Genomic DNA, 16,336 nt, shown 5'->3' on the forward strand with positions numbered 1-16,336 from the left:
ACAACTCGTTGATACTTCCTAAACTGGACAGTGGAGGCTAATTCAAAGTAAGCAACACTTTAAGCTTTAATACATATATAAAAACACCATTATAGAGGAAACTAACAAGCTCTCAATTTGAACATCTCTAGACAAGCAAGAAACTAACAACTGATGATATAAACCATGCTTGTTTAACTACAGATATACACACATTGATTAAGATTGCAGAACAGAAATGATAATAAGATATCAAAGACACTAGCCAAGCTTGTGTTCTGCCCTCAAAAGTTATCCACCTTCTTCAACGGTTTTCGTCTTTTCAAAGCAAATTGCTTGTCTAGTTGCTTATAACCCTTTTGAATATGTAATATGGAAGTGATCTCACCAGCACCTTGATCCTCACCCATCTTTTCCAGAATCATAGCTAAAATGAAAGTGAGTTCGCCACAGTTTTTAGTCATGAGGTCAACAAACATTTCTTCATCAAACAAACGAGCATACTTCCATGTCTGCCTTCTCTGCTTATCATCAGTTGAACCTGCAAAACCCTGTAAAATGGTGTTTATAATCACCAGCCCACGCTGTGTCATTCGGTGATTCAAAGCTTGAGAAAGTTCATCTGGCGTTGCTTTAAGCTTTGTAGCAACTCTTCTAAACAGTTGGTAACCATGCAGTCCAGCAAGTGAAAGATGCTGCTCAAATGCAAATCTAGCAAGCCCTTTGACATGCCCTCTTAACTCATGGAAATGATACAGAAATCTAGCTAATGTATTCCTGAAAATTGGCCATTCGGACAACGCAGTCTGAATGGAATCCAGATTTTCTTTAGTGGGATTCAGTCCCCTAATCAAAAAAGGACGTTTATTGATGTCACAATACTGACTCTTGATGTGCTTCCATCCATTGACAAAGTTGCTGGCGGGTTTTGTTGCAAGTCGAAGCAAACAAGCAGCAACATAAGCTCCAATAGCACAGGTTACAGAATCATCCACAGGCCAATAAATCTTTTCATCTACTCCTCCAGGATTATCCTTCCCTCTTAACGCAGTGTAGTCTATGTCATCTGGGGTTGTGTTTGTAGGAACTTCTGGGAAAACATATTTTCTCTCGGGAAAATAATACAGATTCCATGCCGAAACCATCAAAGCTCCAATGGTTCTATGAGAAACTGTTCCCTGCAACGAAGCCAAGCCTTCTTTGACAACAGGAACCAATTGGACTGGAGTAGTATACCTTCTCAAGATGATCCCTTTTAGATTCAGCAGATGATCATCTGTCCAGTCTAATTGACTCTCAGGCCCACGAAGATGACGAGAACCGACATAAAAAGGGTGTGCTTGCAGAAGATTCTTCATGCTTGGTGTTGAGCTTTGTGAGTTTGATTGTTCTTCCATTGAAGCTAGAGCTGAAGCTGATGATGACATAGTGAGTTAGACTGAGTACAAATACAATACTAGGAAAAGAGAGAGTACCGTGACTTTATAACTAAGCAATGAATCTTGTTTGTGTTTTTTTTTTTTTTGGTTGGGGTAAAGAAAAATAGAAGAGGAAGAGAGAGGGCAAAGAGCAAAGGAAAGAAGAAGGAAAGTAAGTGGAACTACGCAAAGGATGAAAAATGTTAATTACCAAGAAAATAAAAGGCAGAGAAACGCTGTCTCATTCACTCTCACAGTCACTCTGCTTAAAAGCCTATTTACTTTCTTTTCCATTAAGGTTCCCCAAGTTCCAAGCTCCTTCCTTCCCATAACCAATGATGAAGATACAGGGCCCACATGCCCGCTTTCCGTTACAACGTTCACAGAAGTGGGAATTTAGAACATTAGCTCTTTTAATTACTATGTCATTTACACGTTATATATATTATATGTTGTTACTGGCAACAGGAGGTAAACCTTTCAACTCTTTTGTTATTCTTATTTTGATTCTTATTTTGTTTTTCCTGCTGTTTAAAGTTACCTTGCCTTTCTTTTTAGAAAAGGGTTTTTAAAAAATCAATTATAAAAGTGATTTCAAGTAATTCAGTAATTATTTTTAACAGTAAATTGCTACTTAATTTTGGTTTTGAAGAGTGGCTAAGCCGGTGAGAATGTTTCCTTAACAAATATTACTTAATTATCACAGCTCTGTGACAAGCCAATAACTCATGCATTTTTTTATTCCTCTGCTTAATGGGAAAAGATTTTATGTGCTCTAGAATCTGTGATCTTTTTGGCTAAAGAGAATAAGCATTTAGAATTAACAATAGGTGGTAACTATTTACTAGGGATGTCAATTTGCCCCGCCTATCCCGAAAACCGCGGTGCACCGTTCTTAACGGGGCGGTTTTTTCCCGCAAAAACGGGATGACGGGGCGGGCTTGGGATAACTTTCTTAGACCCGAAACGGAGCTGGGCCGGGATCGGGGATTAAAGACCCCGGCCCGTATGTATTTACCTTATTATTATTTTTTTATATATTTTTTTAATATTTTGAAAATTGAAACTTTAAATTTATTCCTTCCTTTTCTCCTAGCCGGCCCTAAACACAAACACATTCCTCTCACACAAACTCACCAGACACCACTCAGCAGTCACACTCCAGTCTCCACTCAACTCCCTTGCCTTAGCTCCACCACCATCTCCCTCAGCTCTCTTATCTCTGCTTAGTCCAGCTCCAGTAGTGCTGCCAACACCATCTCCGATCTCCCTTAGCAGTCAGCTCCAGCAGTGCCGCCACCACCATCTCCGGTCTCCCTCAGCTCTCTCAGCCGATTCTTCTTCACAGCCGCGGCCACCACTAGTGAGCATCACCTCCTCCCTCAGGTTAGTCTTGATTTCCTTTTTTTTTTTTTTTTTTTTTTTTAATGAAATGCTTGAGTCATCTGAATAAGTTCCCCTGGCAGGGATTGCAATGAAGAACACTGGAAACGTAGAGGGATTTAAACTTTCCTTTTTTTATATTATTTGGTTTTTGGATGGTTCTGTATCTATTGTAATATCCAGAAACTTGGATTAGTAATCTTGTTTGTGTAATATCCTATTACATTAATTCAATTGTATGAAAAAAAAAAAAGGGAAACTGTCCCCGCACCACCACCGATTGGGGAATCCCCGTCCCCGCCCCGCTTATAAAGAAACGGGAAAAACTGCGGGGATGGGATGAAAAATCTCCCACGGGGATGGGGACGGGATTTTAAAAACCGATCCCGCCCCACCCCGTTGACATCCCTACTATTTACCCAAAAAAAAAAAAAAGAAAAAAAAAGAAAAAAAAAAAAGAAAAAAAAAAAAACATAGGATGGATGCCTCAAGATTTGGAAGGAATCAAAGAAACTAATGTACCATGATGTCTCTTTCTCATTCAGAAACTAGATGCAATATCCATAAACAAAACGATCAGGAATAAAATGAAGATGGAGTTCTTAACAATGAAGTAGAGTCAGGACAATGAGGATCTGTTCCTAGCAAAATTTATATTAATTCAGAATTGGTAGGTATCTTAGTAATTAAGCTCATCCTTTATGAGTTTTCATTGGTACATCCTCAACCCAACATAAGACACCCTGAAATAATCAGAGTAAAGAAGCATGATTTGGGGCTTACTCTCTCTGTCCTAGGATTCTTTGATATTCTGAATCTGCTTGTTTCATGAAGGTTCTAATAAGCTATGGTGTCAATTAAAGTCCAATATTGCAGAGTCCTAAAAAGGGTACCAGAAAACAACAAAATCCCTGCTGCATTGTGTCATATGTTTGTGGTGAATGATTGTGAGAAAACATAGTTATAGGTTGGGATTCAAATGGAATTACTGGTAAAAGCAGTTGTTGTAATTATGTTGTACATGAAGAACATCTATTTAATCAGACAGACAACTCGTTCATAGTTCATCAATTCATAGACTGAACAATCCAGGCTAAGTCAAAGTAAGCAACACTTTTAGCTCAATACCTATATGCTAACACGACATATAGAGGAAACTAAACAAGCTCTCAATCTGAACGTATCTAAGCAAGAAAACTAAGAACTGGTGATATAAACCATGCTTGTTTAACAAAATATATACAGAGACATATTAATTAAGACTGGAAAACAGAAATAATAATAGAATTTCAAAGCCATTAGCCAAGCTTGCGTTCTGCCCTCGAAAAGTAACCCAACTTCACCGGTTTTCGTCTATTTGAAGCAAATTGCTGGATTATGTCAGAAGCGACCTCATTAAGGAAATCTCTTAAGAATTCACGCCTATGTTGAATATGTAATATGGAGCGATATCACCAACACCTTGGTCCTCATCCATCTCTTTCAGGATCGTAGCTAAAATGAAAGTGAGTTCGCTGCAGTTTCTAGACTGGAGGTCAACAAACATTTCTTCATCAAACAAACGAGCATACTTCCATGTCTGCCTTCTCTGCTTATCATCAGTTGAACGATCAAAATTCAATAAAATTTTCTTCACAACCACCAGCCCACGTCGTGTCATTCGATGATCCAAAGCTAGTGAAAGATCATCTGGTGTTGCATTAAGCTTTGTAGCAACTCTTCTAAACAGATGGTAACTATGCAGTCCAGTAAGTGAAAGATGCTGCTCGAATGCAAATTTAGCATACCCTTTGACATGTCCTCTTAGCTCATTGAAATGATACAGAAATCTAGCTAATGTATTCGTGAACACTGGCCATTCCTGCAATGCATTTCGAATGGAATCAAGATTTTCTTCAATGGGATTTAGGCCCCTAATCAAAAACGGGCGGTTATTGATTTCAGAATACCGACTCTTGATGTGCTTCCATGCATTGACAAAGTTGCTGGCGGATTTCGTTTCAAGTCGAAGCAAACAAGCAGCAACATAAGCTCCAATAGCACAGGTTACAGAATCATCCACAGGCCAATAAATCTTCTCATCTACTCCTCCAAGATTGTTATTCCCTCTTAATGCAGTGTAGTCTATATCATCTGGGGTTGTGTTTGTGGGAATTTCTGGGAAAACGTATTTTCTCTCGGGAAAATAGTACAGGTTCCATGCCGAAACCATTAAAGCTCCAATGGTTCTATGAGAAACTGTTCCCTGCAACGAAAACAAGCCTTCTTTGACAACAGGGGCCAATTGGGATGGAGTAGTATACCTTCTCAAGACGATCCCTTTTAGATTCAGCAGATGATCATCTGTCCAGTCAAATTGATTCTCAGGCCCACGATAATGATAAAAACCAGCATAGCAAGGGTGTGCTTGCAGAAGATTCTTCTTCATGTATGGTGCTGAGCTTTGGGAATTAGATTGTGCTTCCATTGAAGCTGAAGCTGATGATATAGTTACTTAACTGAGTAGAGATACAATACTAGGAATAAGAGATTCCGTTGACTATATCCCTTAGCAATCAATCTTGTATTTCTTTTTGGTACAGATATAATGGAAGAGAAGAGAGAGGGCAGTGAGTAAAGGGAAGAAGAAGGAAAGTGAGTGGAACTATGCAAATGAAAGAAAAAGAAAAAAAATAAAAATAAAAATGTAACATTGCCAAGAAAATAAAAGGCACAGAAAAAGCTGAGTCTCGTTGACTGTCACTGTCACTCTGCTCAAAGTCTACTGTTTTCTTCTCCATTAAGGGGTCTCCAAGTTCCAAACACCTTCCTTCCTATAACCAATAATGAAGATACAAGTCCCCACATGCCGACTTTCCTTTACAGGTTCATTAACTTCCACATTAAATGTGGTGTTACTGGCAGCTAAAAAATCTTGTATGAAACGTTGTATCAGCTGACCTCGTACTTGTACCATCCAAAATTATCTAATGCCAAGTGTTAAAAGTTTAAAGTAATTTAATGATATATATTAAATTTGTCATGTCAATTAAAAATAACAGCTCACTATTTAAAATTGAATTTCATTTTTTTTCAAAATAAAGATATGCATGATAATAAATAAAATTAAGCTGTGAGATGTTATTCTTTCAGCCATCGCCAGCAACCACAATTGGTAGAAGAATGCCGACACTGCTGTGACATCCACGAAAAACCTTCAGGACAACAGATTTCCAACGGTGGCCCTGACGTCTTTCTTTTAGTATATATCTATATATATATATATATATATTGAAAAGGCAAAAAAAAGATGGAAAATCAAGGATATTTCAGTAAATTAAAATTAAATATAAATATTTATTGCAATACATATAAAACGGAAAAATGAAATGGTAAACTTTAAAAATTTGTCATTAAATTAGTTGAGATGGTACCCAGATTAGCTGGTACCACTGTTCCATAGAAGATTTTCTCACCAAAAGCAGGAAGTAAACATAAAGCTTGGTAACTTATAAGGTCTATGGCTAGTTAAGAATCAAGGTCTATTTGTAACAAGTTCTAAAGTAGGTTTCTTCCTGGTATGTATGTACTTGAACCAGTAGAGTGCATGTGAGAATTCTGCAGGGGAAAGGTAGTTAGAGATTGATACATGGTTGGAGCATCTAGGTAGAACGGGATCAGGGCGAGACTAGCTAATCCAAGGTCAAGCCACTGGCCATATTTTCGCACGTGGAACCAGCTATTTCTTGAAACTGTATTCCCTTTTACTGATCATGATTTTCTATGTTCCATCAACTATGCTTATACCAAAATTATGGAACAGCACCGGGGTGATGATGAACAGGCAAACAAGGCGCCTCTTGAAAATGCCAGAAGAGGTTACGGCTGAGATTTTGCCTTGGTTGGTTTATAGAGAAGCAGGTTATCAAAGAAGATGTCCCTGAGAAAGTTGTCAAGGTGGATGATAAGGCAAAGTATAAGAAATCCAATCTAAAGGTAAGCATATATATACTTACTAATTCGAGTCCCTAATTTTGCAGCCCAAGGGAAGTGATTTGAACATGAATCATCATGTAAACATGGATGCTTGAGGAAAACACAAACTGCAGCATCACTCGTTGCCAATCTGTTTATTTATCCATTATACATTCTTCTAAGTTTACTTCATCTCTTTCATACTGTCCCTGACAACAATTTGGAATCTTACTGTCAGGACCCGTCCAGAATTCCTTCCCCGGAACCCTAGACAACCCTGATCCCAGGGAAACCCTACCGAACTCTCCAACGGAAAATCCGGCAGAGCCTCCCCTAAGGGATTTACTTACCACAAACTACCTGCACTGAAAACACACTTCTAAAAATATCCCCTTATTCCTCCCATAATACTACAAATGGATTCCACAAATTGCAGCACTTCAAAATAAATACAGTAATCCAGTGCATAATAAATACAACAAGAATGAAAGAAATATTACAACTGCAATAAAAGAAAAACAGGGTACAGTACGAACTAAAACAGCGAGGAAGATCAAGTCTGCTCCGAGTGAACGCCGACAACCTGGTACCTAGAGGAACGGAATTTAAGAGTGTGAGATGCTAATCATCTCAGTGAGCGACCCTACTACTATACAATATAATACCACGGTAATAGGTATATCAATAATAATTATTTGGAAAATAATAATTTCTCTCAAAACCCTTACAATTCTCTCAGTTGGAAAGGTTCCCCTTTTTAAAACATTGTCACAAAACCCTTATTCATATTCCCCAAAAAACCAAGACATCAAATGAGTATCCGAACAGTAATAAATAAATTTTAATTCCAATACAGCTTTAAAACATTTTATTTTATTTTATTTTTTTAAAACACAGTTCCAAAAATCAGTTGATGCACCCACTATATACCAGTGGCGCCAACAGTACCCAGCGTCCCAAGGTACCGCCAGACAGGAGGTTATAGAAAGAAACCGGTATACGGTCGCGTGGCGTCCCACTGCGCCGCTGCTAACCTGGTGTCCCGGCCAAAGGGGGGTGGCCGCCCTCTCCGATGGCATCCACAGGACACCCTCATAATATCACCTGCGCGCTACTCACACCCACCTGCACGCTAATCATATCCGTGTGCACAATATCCATATCACATATACCATATCACATAATCAGAACACCAGTACGTGCACGGTGCATCTAAAAATCATAAAATCCACCAGTACGTGCACGGTGCATCTAAAAATCATAAAATCCACAATTTAAATTATAAAACAAATTTCACATTTTTCATAAACATAGCGGGCATAATCCATCCGCTTGAACCGGGAATTTTCCCACAATTTCTTTGTAATCAATGCCATAAATTCCATGATTTTCAAATCCACCAACTTTCAAATCCATCAATTCAAATATCCACATTTTCCCAATAGCATAAATAATGCTCAAAATATCATAATCAAATCTCATAATATTTCATGGGCATATTTTATAAAAATTGAAATCACCAACATAACCAAATATTTCCCTTGAAATATTTGAAATTCAAATCGTGCCCAATTTACCATTAAAACCACACCAATTTCAAAATCCTCAAAACCATAAAATAATTCCACACGGCATAAATTTGTAGAATTCACATTTTCTTAAATCCAATAAATTCATAAATAATTCTACAATAAATCCAATAAATATTTGGTACATAGAAATTAAATTCCAAATATTTAATTCACACATAATATATTCATCAATTAAATTCTCCAAAATTAATTTGAAGGTGGATCACTCACCTTGAGCACGCAATTAACCCATGATCCACTACGGGATCAATTCTACGACTCACCGGTACTCCTAGAACAAAATTCACAGATAGTCAAATAAATTAATATTTTATTCGGATAAATAATACCCGGTACCCGGGGGCTTAAACGCAAACGTTAACCAAAATAGTCGAATGATATACCGAATCGAAGCTCGTGGAACGAGGATCACCAATCCGGTCTCCGTCGACCCCAATTCCGCCGGAGGTGGCCGGAATTTGGCCGGAAAGGTTCGGCCGGTGTTCACTTCTCCATATCTCGCAAACCGCTTCGAATTTTTGAGATTGGAGGCCATTTTTGGATTCAGAGGACCCAAAATAGGGGGATAGGAGGCTCAATTGGGAGTGGGCTGGCCGGAAAACACAAGAAAAGAGGAGAGAGAAACTTGGCCGGCCGGCGGCTTCTCCGGCCCGATCGGCGCGCGTCCGGCGGCGGCTGGCCGTGAAACTTGGCGGCCAAGCTCGCGAGGTGGTGGGCTTCCTTGGTGGCTGGCGCGTGAGGGCTATGGGTGGCCGGAATTCAAAAACACGGGAGAGAGAGGGACGGTCGGGAGAGAAGAAAGAAAAGCTGCGTGTGTGTGTGTGTGTATTTCGGGGAAGAAGAAGGAAAAAAGAAAAAAAAGAAAAAGAAAGGATTGGTGTTTTCCCACGTGGGGAAAAGAAAAGAAAAAGAAAAAGAAAAAGAAAAAGAAAAAGGAAAAGAAAAAGAAATAATTAAATAATATTAATAATAATATTATTATTCAAAAATAATAAAATAATTTGATTTTTTTTTTTTTACATGTTGACATGTGGCATTTCACCATGGTGACACATGGCCACCTTCATTGAGTCACACGTGGCACCTCGTTATGCGTGTAAAAATAATATTAAATAATACAGTATTTGAAAAACTTTACAGGTCCATAACTTTCAAACCACATGTCCAAATCGGACGTGCCGCTAGTCTACGGACTCGTATCGATGAGCACTTCACAACCATGCATGAGTTAAAGCTTAACCTTGCATGAATAAAAAGTCAACTCCGGCACCCCTTGGACAGTTTGGACCTCAACTTGTTTTGCTCATAACTTTCAAACCGTAGCTCCGTTTTCGACGTGCTACCAGTCTACAAACTCGTGCCAACGTGTACTTTGTAACGGTACCTCAGTCAACCTAGAATTCCAACAGGATCAAAAAGTCAACTTTTGACCCCTTGGTCAACGGTCAACCTCGATCAACGTGCAAAAATTTCCGACATGGTTCGGGACGGGGTGTTACACTTACTAACTGTCCGGTATCATGCTCGAATATAGATAAGAATGTGGGAGTTCAGATACAGTTCAATCCCTTTGCCAACCAGATGAAGATGGAATTCTTAATAATGGAACAAGTCAGGAAAATGATATCAGTCTCCTCAATGGATTTTCTTTGGCAAAAGAAATTTTTGAAGGAGGAGGACTCTTAGGGTCTTTGAGAAAGGGCCACTAAGACATACATATCTACTACAAACTAATGCAGAGCAGAGCCAAAAATTGAAGAAATTATCAGAGGAAGGACCACATGGAAGAAAAAGCTTCCTACAATACCATTTTCTTCCTAGCAAAACCAATATAATTTCAGAATTGCTAGGTGTTTTAGTAGTTAAGCTTATCCTCCATTAGTTTTCATTGGTACATCCTCAACACAAAATGAGACACCATGAAATAATCAAGTAAAGAATCATGATGTGGGGTTTGCTCTCTCTATCTTAGGATATTCTTCGATATTCTGATCTGCTTCATTCGAATTTGGATTAAGGTTCTAATAAGCTAAGGTGTCAATTAAGGTTCAATATTGCACAGTCCAGAAAACAACAAAAATCAAGTTGTATTGTGTCATATGTGTGTGGTGAATGATTGTGAGAAAACATAGTTTAGGTTGGGACTCATATGGAATTACTGGTAAAAACAGTTGAAGAACATCTATTAAATCAGACAGCGTCTCTTCCATAGACTTGAGGCCAATTAAAGCAAGCAAAACTTTGAAGATCGATAAAAAAGCAACCAACGCATTTAGCTTACAGCTTCCATGGAAAAAATTATAGAGACACACATGCAGAGAAACATCAAAGCATTAAGACAAACTAAATAAGCTCTCAATTACAGTATCTCTACAAGACAAGCAAGAAGAAACCAGCAACTAATGATATAAGCCATGCTTGTTTGACTAAACATATACACGCATTAATTAAGATTGCAAAGTAGAAAATAATAATAAAGTAGCAGATCCATTAGCCGAGATTGTGTTCTGCCCTCAAAATTTACCAACGCTTCTTCCCCGGTTTTCGTCTATTCGAAGAAATTGCTGGATTATGTCAGAAGCAACTTGATTAAGGAAATCTTTTAAGAATTCCCAACTATAACCCTTTTGAATATGTGATATGGCAGTGATATCACCAACACCTTCGTCGTCATACGTCTCTTTCACAATCATAGCTAAAATGAAAATGAGTTCGCTGCAGTTTATGTTCTGGAGATCAAAAAACACTTTTTCATCAAACAAATAAGCATACTTCCATGTCTGCCTTCTCTGCATATCATCTGTTGAACCTTCAAAATTCTGTAGAATTGTGTTTATCATCTCCAGACCACGTCGAGTCATAGGATGATTCAAAGCTTGAGAGAGATCATGGGGTGTCGCATTAAGCTTCTCAGCAACACTTTTAAACAGACTGTAACTATGCAGTCCTTTGCATGAAAGATGCATCTCGAATGCAAATCTAGCATACCACTTGACATTTCCTCTTAACCCATTGAAATGATACAGAAATCTAGCCAATGTGTTCTTGAAGATTGGCCATTCGAGCAATGCAATTTGAATGGAATCCAGATTTTCTTCAATGGGATTCAAGCCCCTAATCAAAAATGGACGATTATTGATATCAGAATACCGACTCTTGATGCGAGGCCATGCATTGACAAAGGTGGAGGTTGATTTCCATAGAAGTCGAAGCAAACAAGCGGCAACATGAGCTCCAATAGCACAGGTTACAGAATCATCAGCAGGCCAATGAATCCGATCATCTACTCCTCCTGTATTATCATGATTACTATTCCCTCTTAATTCAGTGTAGTCTATGTCATCTGGGGTTATGTTTGTGGGTATTTCCGGGAAAACATATGTTCTATGAGGAAAATAGTACAGATTCCATGCTGAAACCATTAAAGCTCCAATGGTTCTATGAGAAACTGTTCCCTGCAAAGAAGCCAAGCCTTCTTTGACAACAGGGGCTAATTGGGATGGAGTATACCTTCTCAAGACGATCCCTTTTAGATTCAGCAGATGATCATCTGTCCAGTCTAATTGACTCTCAGGCCGGCCACGGACACGATCACCGGCATAGAAAGGGTGTGCTTGCAGAAAATTCTTCATGCTTGGTATTGAGCTTTGGGAATTTGATTGTTCTTCCATTGAAGTTGATGACATATGGTGAGTTAGAGTGAGTAGAAATTCAATACAAGGAAAAGAGACACAATATATAACTTTATCACTAAGCAATGAATATCTTTTTTTTTTTTTTTTTTGGGTGAATAAAAATAAATAGAAGAGGAAGTAAGAGGGCAGAGAGAAAAGAAGGAAGAAGGAAAGTGAGTGGAATTATGCAAATGAGAAAAAAAAAAAGCTGAGTCTCGTTCACTTTTGCGGTATCACTCTGTTTTAAAGTCTCTACTACTTTCTTTCTCCGTTTAAGGGTTCCAATTTCCAAACTCCGTTGTATGTCCAACACCACTTTCCGTTAGAAAAGTTCATGGGAGGAAATTTTGAACGTTATTTTTTAGTTACATGGTTATTTTTACTTGTAATTGTGTTACTGGCAACCGGCGGTAAACCTTTCAACTGGTTCTACTTTTCTAAAGTTTCCTTCTTTTTTTTTTTTTTTTTCAGAAATGGATTTCCAAAACAAAAATTGAATTAATTTATTCACTAATTATATATTTAATAGTATTATTCAATATTAACTTTGTAGAGATATTTTGAGATATATGAAAATTCCAATTCCAATTACGTGTCATTATGTGAGATACATTTACATAAATTCAAAAATCAAGGTTATATATATATATATATATATATATAAAATCAAGCATGTAACTTCTTTTATATATATATATATATATATAAACACATATAACGATTATTACCTGTTTATTATCTGCTGCAACGGAGATCTAGTAAAATATTTATTAAGTACGTATTATGCTGTAAAAGTATCTCCAATAAAAATGTAAAACATGAAAATAAATATCATATAAACACTAAATAATATGGATAGTACTTATTAAAAAATAAAAAGAGTTTTCTAATCATTATTAAAGAGAGTGTCTACTTTTAAAGGATTTGTTTTATAAATGCAATTTTTTTTCTAAATAATAATAATAATAATAGATTATATATTTAATTAATAATCATAAATAATATTTTTTATAATAACATTGTGGAATAATTTTTTATTTGGCTTTAACATTGGTAAATTTTTGAATTACAAACATAACAATCTACATTCATTGTTGGATATGCTGGACATGCTCTAGGTACATGATCGGTCCCACCAATCCCTTTGACAAAAGCCAAATTTGTCAAAAGCCAAAAATTTTGAGGTGTCATTGCCTGAATGTGGGTCTCGCGTGAGCACAAAAGACAATGAAGGAAAGTCTTCTGAAGGTATTTAATTTCTTTGGCAACCGACGTTTATGTTAAATACAAAAACCTAAGAAGGGCCATTTAGGCTTTGAGAAATGCTTGTACTAACAGTTATACTCCGTCGAAGTAGTTAAACTATAATTGTTCCATTGCCATTTCACAAAAAAAAAAAAAAAAAAGGTACCATTATTACATTGCACATTATATGGCAGCGTGATCAAAAAATGATACACAATTAATTCATGGGAATTTCTAGTTGCACTACCATTTAGATTCTTTACAGTTACATTATTGATTTATATTTTTATCCACATTTAAAATTATTATTAAGGATATTTGTTAATTAAACCTATTTAAATAATTTCTTTATGTAGTCTTATTCTTCCTCTAAAATAATACATTACATATATCCATCTAACTTAGACTCAATTAAAAATTAGGGTTGCAGATATAACAATTATTCACAAATTATGAAAGCTCAAAAAGATGAAACAGTAAAATGTATTTAGTTTTTTCTTTGTTTTTTTTATTTTGCAATAATTACTTTAGTTTGGATATTTTTTCTATCACTTACCAACAATCAGGTCGAAATAACGCTCCTATATTTAATCTGATATATTAAAGTTCTTCTTTTATATGGAAGTTTAAAACTGAATATTTTTTAATTATTCAGAAGCGTCAATCTGAACATTACTAAGATGTTTAGCATCGTATATATATACAAATATTAAATATCGTATATTATATACCGATATTTAATATGTTCAGAAGTTTGCAACCGAACATTTTTAGTTGTACAAAAGTTTACAACCGAACAACTTGAAAAGCTTACAACTGAACAACATCAAAGTTTTAACAAAAGTTTAAAATCGAATGATATAAAAATATACTTTTAAAAAAATTACAAAATTACTGGGTTGAACAAATTCAAATATTCCAAATAGGTTCCTAAGTTCATAATCGAATATCTTGAATATGTATAGAAATTTAGAGCTGAACATTCCAAAATTAATAAATTACAACTTTCAAAATGTTCAGAAATATAACTCAGTAGTTTTAAAGAAGTTCAAAAGTATAAGATTGAGAATCTTAAAGACGTTTAAAAGTTTATGACTAAACATTGCACAAGAAAACAAAAAAGTACAAAAAATAGTACAGAATTAAACTACTTTAAAACGTTCATTAGTATACGACTGAACATTTTCAAAGTTATTCAGAAGTATACTACCAAGCACCCAATTGCCATTACCCTCCATTGTTCGTTGGTTTTTTGTTTTCAAATAAATAACTTTTTATGTCATTAAAAAAGTGAGGAAAAAAAAAAAAAGAAATCAACCCTAATTCATAACGGGAAAGAAGAAAAAAAGAGTAATTTAGTGAGAGACTGTATATAGTAATTTTAGAATGGTAAAAAAAAAATTCCATTTATAAGAGATATGTAATTTTGGGATAGTATGAATTAGAGATATTTTAGAAATAAATAATATTGTATTAAGTAATTTTATATTTTTTAAATATTTATGTAGTAGTGTATAAAGAATGGAATTGTAAAAAGTCATTTTAGAATTGTAAAAAGAACCACTCTTAATCATATATATATATATATAAATAATTTCTTAAACCACAAAACAAAAATGAAAAAAAAAAAGGTGCAAATTGAAATTTTAAAATGGCTCATTCTTGGAATGGGGAAAAATTTGGGTGAGACAAACCAGTAACTTTTGAGCCCTTCTAAAAGAAGCAATTTTCCCACTGCCTAATTAGAAAGAATAAAGATATTCTCTGCTCAAGAAACTGTGATCCACTAAGCTAGGAGAATATATAAGCATTTAAAAATTAATAAGCTAAGGTGTCAATTAAGGTCCAATATTACTTATCGCACAATCCTCGAAAGAGTACCAAAGAAAACAACAAAAATCATTTTGTATTGTCATATGCATGGTGATGATTGTGAGAAAACATAGTTTTAGGTTGGGAACCAAATGGAATTACAGGTAAAAGCAGTTGTGTAATTATGTTGTACATGCAAAACATCTATTTAATTAATCAAAGACACACAATTCATTCATACTTCATAGACTGAACAATGGAAGCTAACTCAAAGTAAGCAACACTTTTTAGCTTTAAAACATACGTAAAAACACCATATATAGAGGAACTTAACAAGCTCTCAATTGCAACATCACTAATCAAGCAAGAAACCAACAAGCAGTGATATAAATCATGCTTAGTTTAACTGAATACATACACACATTAATTAAGATTGCGAAGCTGAAAATAATAATAGTATATCAAATCCATTAGCCAAGCTTAGTTTCTACGCTCAAAAGTACCAACCTTCTTCACCGTTTTCATCTATTTGGAATCATATTGCTGATTATGTTAGAAGCAACCCGTTTAAGGAAATCTCCTAAGAATTCCCACCTAACAATACATTGAATAGGTAATATGCCAGCGACATCAAGATCACGAAGACCTAGGTCATCATCCATCTCTTTCATAATCATGACTAAAATGTAAATGAGCTCGCTGCAGTTTTGAGTTTGGAGGTCAACAAACATGTCTTCATCAATCAAACGAGCATACTTCTATGTCTGCCTTATCTGCTTATAATTTCCTGAACCTTCGAACCATATTGAAATGGTGTTTATAATCTCCAGCCCACGTCATGTCATCCGATGATCCAAAGCTTAAGAAAGACCATATGGGTGTGCATTAGGCTTTGCAGCAACTCTTTTAAACAATCTGTAATTAAGCAGTCGAGTGTATGACAGATGCTGCTCGAATGCAAATCTTGCGAACCCTTTGAGTTTACCTCTTAACACACTGAAATGATATAGAAACCTTGCTAATGTATTCCTGAGGATCTGCCATTCGGACAATGCATTTCGAATGGAATCAAGATTTTCTTCTATGGGATTTATGGCCCATAATAATAAATGGACGTTTATTGAAATGAGGATACCCGCGCATGATGTGCTTCCATGCATCGACGAAGGTGCTGGATGGATGCCTTGCAAGTCAAAGCAAAGAAGCAGCAATATAAGCTCCAACAGCACATGTTATAGAATCTTCCACAGGCCAACGAATCCCATAACACCCATCTACT

General features: G+C 36.1%; 2 protein-coding genes and 1 long non-coding RNA gene across 6 annotated transcripts; 1 reads left to right on the forward strand and 2 right to left on the reverse strand.

Annotated features, from left to right (window-relative positions):
* Positions 1-38: 38 nt before the first annotated feature.
* On the reverse strand, positions 39-1,675 carry LOC107429412 (uncharacterized). Its single transcript, XM_048462395.2, has 2 exons — positions 368-1,675; positions 39-314 (listed from the first exon to the last, which is right to left on the reverse strand). The coding sequence occupies exons 1-2, from the start codon at positions 1,404-1,406 to the stop codon at positions 271-273; spliced, it is 1,083 nt and encodes a 360-aa protein (XP_048318352.2). The 5' UTR covers positions 1,407-1,675; the 3' UTR covers positions 39-270.
* A 600-nt stretch (positions 1,676-2,275) lies between these two features.
* LOC125419179 (uncharacterized) lies at positions 2,276-3,492 on the forward strand. Its single transcript, XR_007238184.2, has 2 exons — positions 2,276-2,783; positions 2,864-3,492. It is a non-coding gene; the product is annotated as an uncharacterized LOC125419179 (long non-coding RNA).
* A 273-nt stretch (positions 3,493-3,765) lies between these two features.
* Positions 3,766-9,176, reverse strand: LOC112493057 (uncharacterized). 4 transcript variants are annotated; one of them, XM_060813745.1, is made up of 5 exons: positions 8,710-9,176; positions 8,537-8,597; positions 7,271-7,324; positions 6,776-6,943; positions 3,766-6,699 (listed from the first exon to the last, which is right to left on the reverse strand). In XM_060813745.1, exon 5 carries the CDS (start codon positions 5,245-5,247, stop codon positions 4,189-4,191), a length of 1,059 nt encoding a protein of 352 aa, XP_060669728.1. In that variant the 5' UTR covers positions 5,248-6,699; positions 6,776-6,943; positions 7,271-7,324; positions 8,537-8,597; positions 8,710-9,176; the 3' UTR covers positions 3,766-4,188. The 4 variants fall into 4 exon arrangements, with proteins under 4 accessions (XP_060669728.1, XP_060669727.1, XP_060669726.1 ...); XM_060813744.1 differs by having other exon boundaries at positions 7,271-7,866; XM_060813743.1 differs by lacking the exon at positions 7,271-7,324.
* Positions 9,177-16,336: the final 7,160 nt, after the last annotated feature.

The sequence above is a fragment of the Ziziphus jujuba genome, chromosome 12, assembly GCF_031755915.1.
Source record: "Ziziphus jujuba cultivar Dongzao chromosome 12, ASM3175591v1".
NCBI lineage: Eukaryota > Viridiplantae > Streptophyta > Magnoliopsida > Rosales > Rhamnaceae > Ziziphus > Ziziphus jujuba.